This window comes from Heterobasidion irregulare (assembly GCF_000320585.1).
Source record: "Heterobasidion irregulare TC 32-1 unplaced genomic scaffold scaffold_04, whole genome shotgun sequence".
In the NCBI taxonomy this organism is placed as follows: domain Eukaryota; kingdom Fungi; phylum Basidiomycota; class Agaricomycetes; order Russulales; family Bondarzewiaceae; genus Heterobasidion; species Heterobasidion irregulare.
In genome coordinates, this window is record NW_009258200.1 from 283,206 (window position 1) to 298,929 (window position 15,724).

A 15,724-nucleotide genomic window follows, 5' to 3' on the forward strand; every position below is an offset into this window, starting at 1 on the left:
CAATAGTCCTCTCCGGCTCTCTGACACTCTTTCCATCCACAGCCCGATCTTAGCCCCGCCATGGTCACCGAGGCCCTGTACCACTAGGTCAAGCACGACCTCGCTGCCAATTTCGTCTTCAAGATCGATGGCACTCACCTCACGGAGACTCCGCGCGTGCGACCCCAAGTGCACGCTTTTCATCATTGTCAGCAAGACCTTCGCTAACCGCGAGTCCCTCATCGAAGCGGACCAGATCGAAGAGCAGTACCAGTGTAAGGTCCGTAATGCATTCTGCCATCCCCCGCCCTGCGCGTGCAACAAGAGTATCGTGTGCGTGGAACACACGAGGATGCTCTGCTCGTGCGCGATGAAGCGACACGTCCTGCGCGCACGGTTCTCCGACACCCAACTTCTCGAGAGGCAGGCGTTCGCTCGAGGAGAACCTGCCCGTACTTCTTGCCGTCATTGAGCTTTGGTACAACGACTTTTATGGTGCGCGCACTCTGTCTTTTATCTGCTTCTCTCGCGGCTGAACCGTGTGTGTGCTTGCAGGCTCCCAAACGTACATGACTTGTTCGACGCCACAGCCGCTCATCAACAACCCCGCTCTTTCCACTCGATCCTCTTGAGCCGTTCGACGCCCCGCCTGCTTGCCTACTCAAAGCCCCACCTGCTTGCCCACTCAAACAGCTCTCCGCTCTCGACACCACACCGGCTCAACCCCTCTCAAACCTTTGAATATCGACCCTCAACCTTGCACGTTCCCGCTGTCGATACGAGGTACACCCGCTTGATGCCACGCCCGCTCTTCCGCTCTCCCTACTCGATGCCATGTCCTCATTCTCCTCGACAGCCAGACTCAAAACCCTCTTGATCCTCGACCTTCGATGCCACGCACACACCACACCATTGAGACCCCTCCACGCCAATCCCGCCCTCAAGCCCACACGCGCGTTCATCATCCCGAGCTCACGCAGCCGCCATTGGCGGTGCACACTTCCCAGCTATCTCACAGCCGCTCCCTCAACCGCCAACACCTTTGCCCCCTCAATGTCATGCACCACCGCCACCCAGTTCCCTGTACCCCCTTGACCTCGATTTCGACCTCGATCTCGCTCTCGTCCCCTTGATATTAGGTGCATTGTTTCCAGTCTCTCTAAGCATACGAGTACCTTGTTCTCAACCTCTCCACTCTCTGACCCCTCGACCCGCCACCCCCCAACTGTCCCTGCACCCCTCCCTACCCTGACTGCCCCATCTGCTTCAACGCGATCGTCCCTGCCCAGCCGACCTGGTCCTGCTCCCCCGCCTTCGTCCCACACGACCCCGACGTCGCACCCCCTGCCGGCCACGAGCACGAGCAGGAGCGCGTGAAGTGCTGCTGGACAACCTTCCACCTCAAGTGTGTCCGCTTGTGGGCCGCAAAGAGCATCAAGGACATCGAGGATGCCTGGTGCAGGCGTGGCGAGAGCGGCAGGAAGGACGACTGGTGCTGCCATGGGACCCAGTTCAAGCGCAAGTTCGTCCCACATTGCTACCGGTGCGCCCCGTTCCTTCTCTGAACCTGCTTCCATAGCCCTGACCCGCGCCCAGCAGGTGCTTCTGCGGCTCCACCCAGGACCCAAAGCCCCCGTGCCTCTCGATGCCCCACTCGTGCGCGAGCCCCTGCTCGCGCTCGCGCGTGTGCGGGCACCCCTGCGCGCTCGCGTGCCACCCGGGCCTGTGCCCACCCTGTCAGGTGACGACGCAGCGCCCATGCTGCTGCGGCAAGCAGACAGTCTCCCTCTGGCGCTCCCACACATCTCCCGCCCCTGCGCACCTGTCCTCGACCGCCGACGCCACGCACACGGACCTCTCCTGCGGCTGCACTTGTGAAAAGCGGCTCGCATGTGGGAACCACGTCTGTGCAGAGCCGTGCCATCCCGGCGTGTGTCTGCCGTGTGCGGTGACCAAGGCGGCGCGGTGCTGGTGCGGGAAAGTGGAGAAGCGGCTTGCGTGCGGGGAGGGAGAGAAGGAGGCATGCGCTGTGGTGTGTGGAGATGGTGAGGAGGAGGCTGTGTTTTTAGACCCTTCGCCTGCGCCATTCATCAGTGCACCCAGCCCTGCCACCCGCCCTCCCGCACCCCTCCACCCTACCCACTCTCCCCAGCCTTCACAACCCACTGCCCCTGTGGCAAACACCCCCTCTACCCCCACACCTGCCCCTCCTCCCTGATCAGACATCGCCCCCACCATTTGCGTCCCCGCTCACTCCACTCGCCTCGCTCAACACGTCCCTGGCATCCACGCACGCTCCCGTCCCCGTCACCCCTCCCTGCTGCCGCTCCCGCCGCCTCTGCTGCCTCACACGCCGTATCTTCGCCTATGTCGACGGCGATCCGCAAGCTGCAGCGGCGGCTGGAGAGCCAGCGCATGAGCCACAAGGTGGCAGTGCAGGCGTACACAAAGGAGCGCGACACCTTGAAGAGCATGCTTGTGCGCACTGGGGGCGGCGCCAGTGCAGAACCATATGTCAACGGAACTGGGAGCTGGACTGGGAGCGGGGGCGTGAATGGCGCAGCAGAGAGCGTCGCGTCGGAGCTGCAGGAGGTCGTACCAGAGTCGGAGCTGGTGGAGATCTAGAGCTAGTTCGATACGTATAAGATGCAGATGGGGGTCGACAGCGTGCGGGTGCGCAACAAGCTCGTGAAGTTGCAGTGGGAGAACGGGCAGCTCAGGGTGTTGTTTGCCAAGGCTAACGCGAAGATCGAGTACACGGCGGGTGCGTTGCGTCTCATCCGTGTGTGTGTCATCGACCGTGCTCATCGTTTTATTCATACATGGTCGCTGTAGAGCGTCACAAGATGACGCTGGAGCAGTACACGAACCAGGCGGAGGACTTGCGGGATATGAGTGTCTAGCTGCACGATAAGTACACGCGAGCGGATATCGAGTGCGATCGCGGGATTGCAGACGTTATCAGTGCGAACGGAAAGGTTGAGTAGCTTTTCAATGAGCGCACGAACTTGCACGCGGAGAAGCGGATTTGGGAGATGTGCGTTGTGCCTTTTACTGTTTATTCCTCTGTGTTCTTCTTAATTGGATGGACATCGATCAACCGTCGGGGTGGGAGCGTATATGTATATGCTGACTGCATCTATGTCAATAGGGCATGCAGAACCGCTTACTGGAAGAGAACAAGGTGCTTTTGATTGAGTGGTCACGTCTGTCGGATCGGATGGGCAACGTGCAGAAGATACATATGGATCTCGAGTGCTCGGGCGAGAATGATAAAAGGTGGCTGGAGAGTCAAATCCAGATGTTGGAGAATCAGACGTGAGCGCCAAGTTTTACTCGACCGCGCCGACTACCGTCTGAGTTTGTTGCTTCAGCCAGGATCTTAGGAGCCAACTTAGCCAGGAACATGATAGTGTTAGGCATCTGACACTGAAGAAAGAGATTGAGGTCAAAGAACTGCAGCCGCGCGTCGATTAGCAGGTGCATGTCACTATCACTTGGTTCCCGTCCCATTTCCCTGTGTCCTCACTCATCGGTGCACACCAAATTGTAGGCGCAGGAATTATTGCATACCCGCGAGTTGCTGATCGGCGCTCAAATGAGCAAAATGTATCTCAAGGAATGCGTCGCAGAGCTTTCATGCCAGCTCCAGGGCAACGAGGAGAAGCTGACCGTGTACGAACGGCGTGGGTCTACTAGCGCTCTGGCGAACGGTGGCGCGCAGCCAGAGGTCTCTGGCGCTGATCATCTGTGCAAGGAGCAGCACCTCAAGGCTGAGGTGGCGGAACTTCGGTGTGTTTTGTGCCCTTTAATATCCAATGCGAGGCTTATGGTGCTAACTGACTCATGAACGCCGCGCTGCATTGAAGGTTGCCGAACTCGACCTGGCGAATGCGCAAGGCCATGTGCAGCAGTTCCAAGAGATCAGCCAGGCAACTGAAGTGGTGCTAGCGGGCTTGAATGCGACCTACGATGACTGCAAGTCATCCACGGAGTCACAGCTCGCGAAGCACGAGGTACGTTTTGCTGGATGCTGGACATTTGCGCCGATGGCTGACTTGGGTTGTAGTCTGACTATAACGCTCTGTCGGAGAACTTGCACGTCGTCCAGCAGGAGCTGACGGCATCTCGGGAGGTGATGACGGAGACGAAGCGCACGTTTGACAAGGAGTGGGAGTCGTAGGCGAATAATAAGCGGACCCTTGAGGATACCCTCGTTGAGCTGATCATGTTGGAGAAGCATATCGCGGAAGATCGGACCACCATCGTTTTTTCTTCTCTCTTGTTGGGGCAAGCCACGCCGCGCATCGCTCGCAACAAACATTCATCAACACATCTTCTGCAACCATGTTTCACCTCCAATCCTTAATTCATGCCAACTACCGCAAGTCGCTCTTCACGTCGCGATCCGCTCTTGTCGAGGACACTAATGCTTTGCTCAATGTGTCTGACCTCCCGTCCAGCCTCTCGTCTTGGAATAGCAAGGCATCGCCCACCGTCGCACTCTCCAGCGCATGTGAGCGCCCCCATTGCAAACCTAGCACCAATATCATTCCTTTCCCTACCAATAGCCATCCCGATCCTTCCATCTCGTCTGCTCTACTGCTAGACTATGAGTCTTTATCGTGACCGAAATGGGCGCTCCCGCTTGACGGGCCCAGGCAACGATGCCAGACGCCATCGTCCCACTCGCACGGCGCCACAAACCTCTGCCTCTTCCTAGTGTCATATGCCAACACAGCGCCAGCCAGTCGAGCGTGACCGGAGTTGCTTCAGGATGCACAGACACGGCTGTTTTTCAAAGCGCAGGCGGTCATCCAGAGCAAGATCAGATACTATGTGCCCAAGACAGAAGACTTGGCATATCCCAATAAAATTGTTGGTAAGCGGCTCTATCTCTCTCCTCTGAGGGTTCCATCAACATGGTGCAATCCCTTCCCTCCATTATTTCCATCTATATTCTCAAGAAAGGAGGCTGATATGTCCTTTTTCACGTTGTCAGCCACGTGTACGCCCATGACGGGGTTGCGGGAGAAAGAGCGCGAGAGCGTGCACCAGCTGTTTGGTGCTCAGAATCAAACCTCACTTGCCAGCCTCGAGCGTCGCGACACGTGGTTCCTGATGCTCGATACGATGGCACGCGTGCTTGCACAGCTGCACGACTTTGTTTGGGTAGGTCTTAAAGTTTCAACCTCTCTTGTCATTGTCACATTCTGCTTATATACTTATGGATGTATCATATCATTCATGTATGTGTGTGTGCTGCACCCCGATTCAACGCACCCATGAAAGCCTGCAATCCTTGATGATCTCGTGCCAGAAGCCATTACACTTTGCCAACATTTGCTTTGCGCTGCCGCTGAGATGCCAGAGCCACAGGTACTGCGCTGGATGCGTATCTGTTCCTTATACGCCACTTCCTCATTCTCAAGGAGATGACACAAAACCTCGCATTTGGTGAGACAAGCCGAGATGAGGCGAGTGTCAGCAGACACAGTATTATGATGGGGAGTTATGGTATGACAGACACACTTGTGGCAATGGTCTCGCGCACGACGTTGATGCCACCTGATTCACTCGTCACATCGCTCAGTATGCTGAAAGGAGATGCAGACATCCTGGTTGCTAAGCATGTGAGTATGGCAATTCTACTGTATGAGATCATTGGCTGACCTGCTATTTGTCGTGCATTGCAGGGCATCGATATGGAACTTAAGTGCACGTGCGAAGGAGTCATTGACAACCTTGCTGAGCCCCTCTGTATGCCACTACGAGAGTTTGTCGCACAGGTCGACGCACATCATAATGCGGCCCTGGGCTCTACAAACACAAAGACTGGACCGGTGACTGCACATTCTTGGGCACAGCAGGAGGTCGCAGAGAAACTTGATGCAGACTTCCACTTGCTCTGTGCATGTGAGCTCCGTGCAGGTGCAGCCTGCGTCGGGCTGTACCTTGAGGATCGGTGCATGGCTGATGTCCTGTTGTCGCATATGTAGGAACGCACTGCGGAGGTATATTGTGATTTTGCAGATCTTGTTGGAAGCATGTATGTGGGCACACTGAAGGGACACGTGCTCGATGCAGCGAGGGTAAACAAGGTACTGAGAGGCAACAGACGAGAGGGAGGAGTAAGCAAAGTTGAAAGTTGGCACTTGCAATGTTTTTTAAATAGGTCTCAACATGAATTCATGTGGCCCATAACAATCACTTGTAAACAGGTTTTACGTTGGCGTCCCATTTTTTGTCAAACATGAGGAGTGTGCCAACTTGATTTGTGCACGTAGCATAGACACTTGCCTCCTGCCCTCAGGTGCAGAACACAAACACCCCCTTCTCTCCTCTCCTTCTTTTGAGTTGAAACGGCTGATTGTCTTGTCAGCCCCAGGCTCGGCGAGTGCACATGACACTGACAGGGATGACATCAATTGGGTGGAACATCATAATTGTGAGCGCACGCTTGTCTCTTGTATCAGCAAAAGTGACAAAACATGGGATGGCCTTGGATGGATTGGGGGGTTATATAATCTCGAGAGCCTGCAGGCAAGGTCATATATGGCATTGCATTTGCCGCACTCTCCTTGGTGGTTTGGTGCAATTGTTGTATTAGATTGCAATCTGGAGGCCCCGATGCCAATGTAATATATTCCTGGCCTTCATGATATATTCTTATACTTGCACACCGACCTCAAAATATATTGTTAAACATGCACACCGGCTCAGAATATAATGTTATACATACACCCAGCCTCAAGATATAATGCGATACATACACACCGGCCTCAAAACTTGCCATAACCCTCCTCCGCAAGCACTCGCTCGTCCCGCTCCCTTCCGTCACCTTTAGGCAACGGGTCGAGATCATCGTCAGAGTCCTCCTCCTCCTCCATTAAAGGGCCTTCTTCTCCCTTCTCTTCTTCATATTCCTCTTCCGAATCGTTGTCCTCAGCGCCACCTTGCTCATCGACTGCCTCGTCGGAGGGCTCCTCCGGCACTTGTGCAGCTTGCCCATCTCAGAGAAGGCTGGCATTGAGGTGCCATGTGCCCTTGTGACCGATGCCGCCACTGTGGAAGTGCATGAACATGTCGCGGTCCACGAACCTAGAAGGAATTGAGAGATATAAGTAGGAAATGATGTGAAACTTACATGTTAATATAATACCCCTCCTAATCTTCATCATTTTCTGCTGGCTGTCAAGCGATAGACGGTGTCGTGCTTGCACATTGTTAGGCATCAAATAATGATGGTAGAATGGAGGGCAGAATATCTGACTAGAAGGAAGAGAAGGGAAATGACCTAGAAGGGAAAGGACATTTAATTCCGATTTTCTACATATTTTTCGAGTATTTTACCACTTAAACTTGATTCCCTATCCCTTTTCATACTTATAATTCGTTTTTGGGACAGATTCCAGAGCCTAGGGTCTATTTCAGAAAGGGCTAGACCATGGCAAGACAATAAGGAATGAAAAGATAGCAGTGGAATCTGGTAGAATAAAGAGGAACTTTAGTAGAAGGATGGAGAATGTTTAGGAAAGGGGCAAGGTCTAGGCCATTCTAAGCTGAAAGGAGGGGAAGGTTCTGAGCAGTTCTGAAGGAAGCTGAAGGAACATTCTACCACATTCTGAGCCTTTCTTTTACTTTCCTTTCTGTTCCTCTGTTTTCTTCCCTATTCTTTTTATTTCTACAGCATTCTTTGTGACTCACAATGACTCTACTCAGCCTGTATATACTAGGAAGGAGATTCCTACTTGAAATAGTATATAAGGAGGCTGATTGTCCTGCTTCAGGCAGAGACCATCTCTCCCTCTTACTTTTACACAGTCAGTCAGTGCCAGTCAATAAGTTCTTTGAGTGATATCAGTTGGAGATAAGCTGCAAGACTTGTGGGGATACTAGATAAACTAGTAGCTCGCCTTCAATCTGTGTAGCACCTCAGCAACTTGAATCACAAAGTTCTTAAGCCTCTCCTCATTATTCTCAACATTTACGGAGTATTGTCTTTGTTAGTGGTCCAGCACCACTTCAGAAATTTGCTAAATAGCTCAGGATATTCTCATCGTTGCTTATAACTGTGACCAACATCTGTGTATCATGCCAATACCAGAAGGTATTATCTAGAACAGCAATCAAACGAACACTAGGTACATCCAGAAAAACAGGAAACCCTGATCATATCTAGGGGTGAAACTATTCCTCACCGCGACAATGGCCCAAGTCGCTTGGAGGTGTGTTCCTGTGCAAATGCAGGGATGAGGTGTACACCGCGGATGATTTGCTCAGGGTCTAAGAAGCTGAACATGGCGGGATCATCTTCAGGGATGAAGGCAACACTGTGCTGGTGCTGGTTTCTCTGCAGGTGCCGGATCTGTCTTCAGGAATGCGGCTGAATCACAGACCTTGTCCAGTGAGTTTTCAGGTTCTGGATCGTGCATCAGGCGTCGTTTATACCGACAGAATAACCCAAATTTGTTGGGTTTCGTATCAAAGACAGGGTCCGGCACTGGCACTGGCACTGGCACCGGCTCAGGCGGAGCAGGAGGTGGTGGTACAGACTTCATGTTGGGTTGGGTAGGAAGGGGATGCTGTTTCAAGGGGATGTAAGAGAGAGGAGTGGTGGAGCCAGGCAGGAAGTTGTCAAAGCGCTTGGGAAACCGTATTCCATGTCCAGATCATGCAGAGCACGTGATAGGAGGCTCAGGCAAGGGTGAGAGTTCTGAAGATGAAGATTCTGGGATGGGGACCGAGTCCAAAATATTGTGCTGATAGGCAAAAAAATGTGAAGATTGTTCAGTATGTAGTGAGTGCGCACGAAGGTTGATGACACTCACCTCTGCTGTCAACTCTTCAGGTTCTACCGGCACCTGAGCTCTCTTCCTTGACCATGTCTCCGCCTCCTCTGCTGCCTTCTCCTCTCAAGCGTGCTTTTGCTGAAAGGTAACATCATGAATCTCTTGATAGCCTTTGCAGTTCCGTTGATGTGTCTTAAAAGCGCGCTGGTCGTGGAAATTTTGGGGACATGTGAGGCATTCGAAAGCCATTAAAAGGAGGAAAAACAAGAATGATATTAAGGTTTTCATGCTCATCGAGGGTGCGCGAGCCTCATTGAGCTGTGAAAATGACAAGACAAGTCCGACTCTGCAAAAAGTCTGCTGACGCAATCATGTGACTGCTCAACGTGTCACGACTTGATCATTTGGTCATCACTTTTGCTTTCACTCTCACTCTCACCATGCCTTATCGACCCCCTCCCTCCAACAATTCTGACTCAGACATGGAACATTCAAGGTATGTCTCGAACCCAGAGAGAGCGGTGTCAAAATGTGCCACAGAAGACGCACACCGCACACCGAAAAGCACAGCACAACACAAGTAAGCTTATCTTCTTCTATTCTTGTCAACTAACTCCCTCTATTCTCAACAGGTATGATGATTAAGACATCTACAAGAGCACCGCATGCTGAATCCCACGTGGAATTGATCTCTATGAAGATCTCCATGACGTCTTCCGTGTCGGCATGCGCATACAATATGGGCGCCAGGCAAGATTGGACAAGGAATCGGGCAGCGATGATAATTCCAGACACTTTACTGATGATCTTCATCTGTGAGTACATTGTTAACAATTTCACTGACCGTCTCTCACTTATAAGATAGGCAAAAGGATCAAAAGACATACCTCAAGATTTTCAAACAGGCCCTTAACCTCATCCCTGGCTTACGTGCTAAGGCCAAGTTTGAAGGTAATAAAGACTCTTTTCATGCATTGCTTGATATGGTGAGTGCATACAGGTGCATATATGCACACTTATCACATCTAGTCAGATGATCAAAAGCAGCTCCAATGCTCATGCGGTAGACATGATGCACATGAAGAAGTTTGTTGCTGAGTATGCAGCACTTGATCTGGTCATGCAGCCATTGAAACTGGCACTTGTGCTGGCCAACAAATGTGATTGTGGGTTTTCGCATCTAATGCTTGCATGTCTTCTGTGCCCCAACAAGTATCTTGCAAGCTTTGACAAGAATTTCACTGGGTACCAATGTCAATGCCTCACTTGATGGCAACTCACTCTTGCTCTCTCTCTGCAGCACCTGGAACAAGCTCAAGAGCAATGAGATTAAGGTCTTGGTCAAGCATTGGCCCACCTTCGTATACAAGGACTACCAGTATAACCCAAGCAACCACAAGAAGGGATTATTCTGTGGTCACCTCCTTATCTGTGTAAGTCTCTACCTGGCCCATTCTCAAATTGCTGACATCTTCTCTCCTTGCAAAGGCATGGTGCGCTATATACATAGGCCCGTCAGCAGCAAGGCTAGGCCCTAACAGCATGATAGCTCGCACAAAGAGCGGCAACGCGAAACTGCATGGCACTAACATTGTAACCCTGCAGACTATTGTGTATGCCACTTGCCAGGTAAGCTGGTGTCTACAGGTTCTTGCAAGATCTAACATTGAGTCTGCAGGCATGCTTTGCTATCAGCTCCATTGAGATGTGGAGCCCAGATGACAGCACATTCAACTATCCAATCTTTTACAGGTGGATTGTGGAGCTTTTTGAAAGGTACCAAGCTGATAAGTGGACAAAGGACACCCTTGCATGGTGGAACAAGTACCTTCCATCTTGCTCTTTGGGTTGCTTGCACTAACAAAATTCTTTGCAGGACGGTCTTTGGGGATGAATCAGGATGTGCAATACCCAATTCAGGAGGTGAAAGCGACACAGATAGGTCCAACAGCGAATGGGAAGACCTGCACACATTGTGCTGTGAACGCCGTGCAATAGAAGAAGAAAAATCTGGTATTCAGGTTTCATTACATATCCACATGCTACTGATGTGCTACATACTTTACAGCACAGGCCGCCAGTCTGGACACCGGCGCACAAATTTCTGCTACACCTTTGTTGGGCCCGGCACTTGAAGCTAGCAACCTAACAACAGCGGCCCTGAACATGCTCACAACAATGGCTTCTTGCATGAATGCCCCCGGTGCCGACAACACAGACCACACAATGATGACCAGCTCATCAAGTCCACCGCCTCTCAGACAACTTGCCACCCAGTCCTCTCGTCATGGTCAAAGTAACCAGCGCATGTTATTGCGCATCCTAGATGAAGATGAGGACAAAGATGAAGACATGTACCTGGATGGTAGGCCCCGTGGCATCTTGTCCAAGAGTCCCATGCACTACAAGGAAGATGGCACTGTATGCCAATCGCGCAAGCACAAGACCCTCATGGACAACAACTCTGACACTGCTAACAACAACACCAGCAGTGTTGCCCATCGCTCATGCAAGCCCAGATGTCTTGTTGAGGAGGATGACAAGCACGAGCATGACAACCACAACCATGACAACCATGACAACCATGACAACATGGTGCCGCAATCGCACAAGTGCACGGCTGCACACGCTCAGTACGATGATGATAGTAGCCACACCCCAAAAGCACGCAAGGCCAAGATGAACGCTAGCACTACGTCGACTTCCAAGGGCAAGGGGAGGTCTTAGATGGTCATCCTTGCCATTCAATCCTGGGGGGTTATACTGTTCTCTCATGCTCTGCTTCAATCTCTTGTGCTCTGTGCTCTACATGGCTCTGCGGTGTGCTCTCATTTTGGCTTTTCATGGTTTATCTTCCACATTACTGACTCATGTATATTTCTTTTTGCCACTGAATGTATTCTTATTGTTTGATTGCCGTGTATACTTACTCTTGCTGCTCTAAATCTTGTGCGCGGCCGGTCTTCTGTGGCTGATGCTGGTGAATCTTCCAGGTGGCACATGTTTGTATATGTTTTGTGCCAGCCGCCATGGGATTGCTCGAGGAACAAGGCCCAAAATATTGCTTCATTACGCCATTTATTTGTCATATGTTTTCTCATATGTTTTTTGTTATTTCCTCATAGTAATAGACCCTTGCCCTCGACATGGTGGCGGGTAGGAGCCTGCATTGATCCATGACATGGTGATACTGAAGCATTATGTTGGCTTAGGAGGTACCACCACAAATGGCTTACAATCATGAGCAAAAAAACCCGGAAACTGCCAGTTGGACAATGTAACGGCAAGTTCGCGAGAGTGCCTGTTGTCAAAAATACCCAATTCCCACCGCCTGTCTCCCTCAAGCCTTAGTGCATGCAAAACAGACACTATCGCTATCTGATCAGGCTTGAATCCAATTCAAAGATGATCAAGCGTTTTCAGTCGGTGTGTACACCCTTTGCAATCGCCCACCACTTGCTCTCGTTTGCAGGATGCTGCCACCTGCCAATGAGCCCATATACTTATATCACAATCGCATTCAATGAACACGAGCTGATACTGAGATTAAATACTCTCTTGCAGTGATATCCGCCTTGTATCAAACCCCAGGCCCTGTCTTTAAGAAGATGGCCAAAGACGATGTCCAAGACAACTTCTGGACTATCGAGACTGACACCTTTCTGGACCACATCCTTATCTGGAAGACCGCTGACAACAACGTCCGCAATGTCCTCCACACACTAAACTCGTCTTCAGCCCAGTGGCTTTCCCTACTGAAGGTTCCGAAGCTAGAGAAGGAGCTCTACTCTTCGTTCGCAGATACTGCCAATGCAATCATCGCTGCCTGCAGCGCCACTAATCCCATAGTTGAACTCGCGCTTGACATCTTCTGGCAAGCGAGTCCTAATAAAAGCCCGAAGTCTCCCAACCGGTGGTTGCCACAGATTCGCCCTGACTTGCTGGCCGTTATCGGACTAAAGGACGCCCTAGATGAGTTCAAGAGACTCAACACACGGATTCAAGATCTTGAGCACCAACTGGGCTCTGGGCCGGAGGAAGAAGCTGAAAAGGAGGATTTGAAGCTTCAGGTGCGTCTGTTCTTCGATTTAAATACAGCTAATTTGGTCTCATCGCTTTGTCTCAGCGAAAGGAGGTGCTGAAGAAATGCGAGTTATGGTGGTTGCGTGTTCATGTTCCTGTTGAGATGAAACTGAAGGACAGTGAGGAGGAGATGTTGGAAGGGATACTCCAGCTCTGCAGCTACATGTGGATGGTGCTTGCCGAGCAACTGGACCGGCGCTTTGCTATAGGACTTCTGTTGTGCAAGTCAAAGCTCATAGTATGGATGTGCGACCGCTCTGGTTTGGTCAGAACATGCACCACGATCGATATCCACGCCGTACATTTGTGTTCTTATTTGTTCTTACCCGCTCTAACGGGACATCTGTTCATTTTTTCCTTTTTGCACAGAAGCCTAAAAAGTTCATCAAGGTCATCATATCTCTGTCTCGTCTCAATCCCTCTAGGCTCGGTTGGGACACGACGATGCGTATCTATCGCATGGAGATGGCTACATATCACTTCTCCACAGATAAGGATGTGACCGTCGACTACTATGGTGTGAGCCCACATGGGACGACTTGGGCTATACAAGGTCCAAGATCTGACGGAAACGAGGGCGAAGACAGGTACTTGACGGTCAAAGCTCTCAGTACCGTGTGAGCGTAGGTGATGGAAGGTCAAGCGACGATTGTGTGGCTTGTTGTGAACGAGACAACCATGAAGGTGAGGTCTCTTGGGGTACATATAATTGACTGATCATATGTACTGACCTGATATGCTAGCGGTTTGTGCTCAAACAGTCGTGGCATCTGGAGATGTCGCAGATTGAAGCAATGTTCCATAAATTCCTGTCCAAGCCACCCTTTATTCACATCTGCGATATCGTCAACTCGGTCGACATCAGAGTCATGGACGACGAGCAGGGAGGCATGGTGGTCAACAACACGGTCAATCACATTCGTTGCAGCGTGGAGGTCCAAGCCTCTTCACTCAAGAGAAGTAAGTTGCCTAAAGATCCCGGAGCTTCCGAATTACGCTCGACCAAGTGCAAGAAGCCAGAGCTCGATGAGTCCCAGCCCCATGAAAGCTTTCTTCACGTTACATCGACTTCTTCTGAGGTCTTGGAATTCCCTGTCATTGCCGACGGACGATCGGTGACAAATCGTGTCTTGACGTGCACTTTGATGCAGACGTATGGGTGGCCCATCAAGTTCTTCAAAGACATTCCCAAGCTTGTCAAATCCATATTCCATGCTGTGAAAGGTGAGCATCCTTTCAAGCTGTCCGAATCTTATGAGCATTCTGCTGGCACCGTATTGACCGCTGTTCTCCAGCACACTGCGATTACTGGTTTAGTCTTATACTTCATCGAGACGTCAGCACCGGCAACATGCTTATCTGTCCCAGGTCTGATGTCAATGTCGAAGATACTTGTGGTAAACTCATCGACCTTGACTATTCGAAAAAATCGGACATGCATGTAGAATACCCAGCACCAGGGCCTCCCAAGCAACACATAGCTATAGTCCTTCGACTCAAGAAGCAGGTGTCCATAACCAACGAGGTTGCCGGCATCCTCATCGCTCGTTACCCATCACATTTCTTGGTATATATAGACATGGTTCTTAGCATGAATCCGGACCTCAGAACTGCTAACAAAGAGGTGATTGATGTTGTTTACCCGATCATACTCCAGAAACTGACCCTATGACTTAGCTGACAGTAGAAGATCTCTTTTTGGAGATACCTTTCGTGAGCTTTTATGCTGAAAATCCGACCGGCGTCTCTACTCACTGCTGTCCATCAGGATCACCCTCCAGCTTGGGATGGGCATCTTCCACATATAAGGCATAGGATGGCAAGCAGACACCTTCATCTATCTCTCAACTTCATCTGACACCAGATATTGTGCTCCAGGGCACCAGGGCTTTCATGAGCGCCAAGATTATACATCCTTCAAATGTGCATTACGAAGGTACCGAGGCGCTGAGGTTGGCAGGCCGGGTTGCCTACAGTGCCATTTATGATCTCGAGTCTTTCTTCTGTGTCCTTCTTTATCTCTGCCTCACACGTGATGGTCCTGGCAGAGGACGTCGAATTGAGCTTTCCATCAATGAACCTTTGACCGAAGAGACCAAGCCGATATATGCCACTATTTACTGTCTATTCGACTCCAAGGATGATTGCACTCTATGGAACAACAAACGGCTGCTCTTCAACAACCCTGACGACCTCGACGAAATCATCCTCAAGTGCATATGCCCGTACTTTGATTCTTTGAAGCCTCTTATCTCCAGATGATGGAAGATCCTTTGCTTTGGATACATCACCTACAACGAGTCCATCAGTAAGTTGGGAAGTCCCCTGAAACGCCCTGAAACGCCCTGAAATAGGGTATTTCAGGGTTTCAGGTGGGTTTCAGACACCCAGTCTACAGGTATCCTAATTTGGGGTTTGCAGGTCATTCAGGTACTTCAATTTCAGCTGTCTCGGTGCAACCAGTTACTTTCAGCATCACTAGTCATTTTCAGCGCGGCAAGTCACTTCAGACTGCCAGTAGCTAAGATGTTCAGCTGTTTCGTCACATTCAGAGGTTGTCAGAATATCAGAGTATCTTTCTGTCAGACTGTTTGATCACATCAGACCATCAAAGTATCAGACCCTCAGATCACAAGTTATCGGAAAGCACATCAGAGCAGACAGACCATATAGGGGGCAGAGTTGTCAGGTTAGCTTTCAAACGGATGCGAAGCACGAGAAATAAGTGCGAGAAATGCACGTATTATAAGTTGAAGAATTGAGATACAGCAGAGGGAAAACCACCGGCGTCTTGCTGCACCTCCTTTGCTCCAGCAAACAATCAAGAACCTAGCTATTGAGATATCAATGAATGCAATGACGTATATACA

At 50.7% G+C, this 15,724-nt stretch overlaps 9 protein-coding genes across 9 annotated transcripts; 8 read left to right on the forward strand and 1 right to left on the reverse strand.

The window, feature by feature from the left end:
• Positions 1-127: 127 nt before the first annotated feature.
• On the forward strand, positions 128-611 carry HETIRDRAFT_108750 (uncharacterized protein; the record flags this gene model as incomplete). Its single annotated transcript, XM_009546541.1, has 3 exons — positions 128-312; positions 356-474; positions 535-611. The coding sequence occupies 3 exons, from the start codon at positions 128-130 to the stop codon at positions 609-611; spliced, it is 381 nt and encodes a 126-aa protein (XP_009544836.1).
• A 202-nt stretch (positions 612-813) lies between these two features.
• Positions 814-2,604, forward strand: HETIRDRAFT_108751 (uncharacterized protein; the record flags this gene model as incomplete). Its single annotated transcript, XM_009546542.1, has 4 exons — positions 814-1,062; positions 1,269-1,522; positions 1,579-2,011; positions 2,074-2,604. The coding sequence occupies 4 exons, from the start codon at positions 814-816 to the stop codon at positions 2,602-2,604; spliced, it is 1,467 nt and encodes a 488-aa protein (XP_009544837.1).
• Positions 2,384-3,077, forward strand: HETIRDRAFT_408802 (uncharacterized protein). Its single transcript, XM_009546543.1, has 2 exons — positions 2,384-2,743; positions 2,815-3,077. The coding sequence occupies exons 1-2, from the start codon at positions 2,626-2,628 to the stop codon at positions 2,880-2,882; spliced, it is 186 nt and encodes a 61-aa protein (XP_009544838.1). The 5' UTR covers positions 2,384-2,625; the 3' UTR covers positions 2,883-3,077.
• A 500-nt stretch (positions 3,078-3,577) lies between these two features.
• HETIRDRAFT_108753 (uncharacterized protein) lies at positions 3,578-4,162 on the forward strand (the record flags this gene model as incomplete). The annotated part of the gene is made up of 3 exons (XM_009546544.1): positions 3,578-3,761; positions 3,853-3,995; positions 4,049-4,162. The coding sequence occupies 3 exons, from the start codon at positions 3,578-3,580 to the stop codon at positions 4,160-4,162; spliced, it is 441 nt and encodes a 146-aa protein (XP_009544839.1).
• Positions 4,163-5,573: 1,411 nt separating this feature from the next.
• Positions 5,574-6,080, forward strand: HETIRDRAFT_408803 (uncharacterized protein; the record flags this gene model as incomplete). The annotated part of the gene is made up of 3 exons (XM_009546545.1): positions 5,574-5,612; positions 5,676-5,957; positions 5,979-6,080. Coding segments are annotated over 3 exons (423 nt in total), but the record flags the coding sequence as incomplete, so codon positions are not given.
• A 681-nt stretch (positions 6,081-6,761) lies between these two features.
• On the reverse strand, positions 6,762-7,214 carry HETIRDRAFT_426147 (uncharacterized protein; the record flags this gene model as incomplete). Its single annotated transcript, XM_009546546.1, has 2 exons — positions 6,762-6,982; positions 7,127-7,214. The coding sequence occupies 2 exons, from the start codon at positions 7,212-7,214 to the stop codon at positions 6,762-6,764; spliced, it is 309 nt and encodes a 102-aa protein (XP_009544841.1).
• A 1,923-nt stretch (positions 7,215-9,137) lies between these two features.
• HETIRDRAFT_314971 (uncharacterized protein) lies at positions 9,138-11,498 on the forward strand (the record flags this gene model as incomplete). The annotated part of the gene is made up of 9 exons (XM_009546547.1): positions 9,138-9,375; positions 9,404-9,586; positions 9,633-9,757; positions 9,805-10,016; positions 10,072-10,204; positions 10,260-10,400; positions 10,450-10,595; positions 10,648-10,784; positions 10,840-11,498. Coding segments are annotated over 9 exons (1,974 nt in total), but the record flags the coding sequence as incomplete, so codon positions are not given.
• Positions 11,499-12,379: 881 nt separating this feature from the next.
• On the forward strand, positions 12,380-13,475 carry HETIRDRAFT_316017 (uncharacterized protein; the record flags this gene model as incomplete). The annotated part of the gene is made up of 3 exons (XM_009546548.1): positions 12,380-12,841; positions 12,898-13,152; positions 13,224-13,475. 3 exons carry the CDS (start codon positions 12,380-12,382, stop codon positions 13,473-13,475), a joined length of 969 nt encoding a protein of 322 aa, XP_009544843.1.
• A 9-nt stretch (positions 13,476-13,484) lies between these two features.
• On the forward strand, positions 13,485-14,712 carry HETIRDRAFT_416651 (uncharacterized protein; the record flags this gene model as incomplete). The annotated part of the gene is made up of 5 exons (XM_009546549.1): positions 13,485-13,538; positions 13,598-14,078; positions 14,150-14,478; positions 14,532-14,567; positions 14,623-14,712. 5 exons carry the CDS (start codon positions 13,485-13,487, stop codon positions 14,710-14,712), a joined length of 990 nt encoding a protein of 329 aa, XP_009544844.1.
• Positions 14,713-15,724: the final 1,012 nt, after the last annotated feature.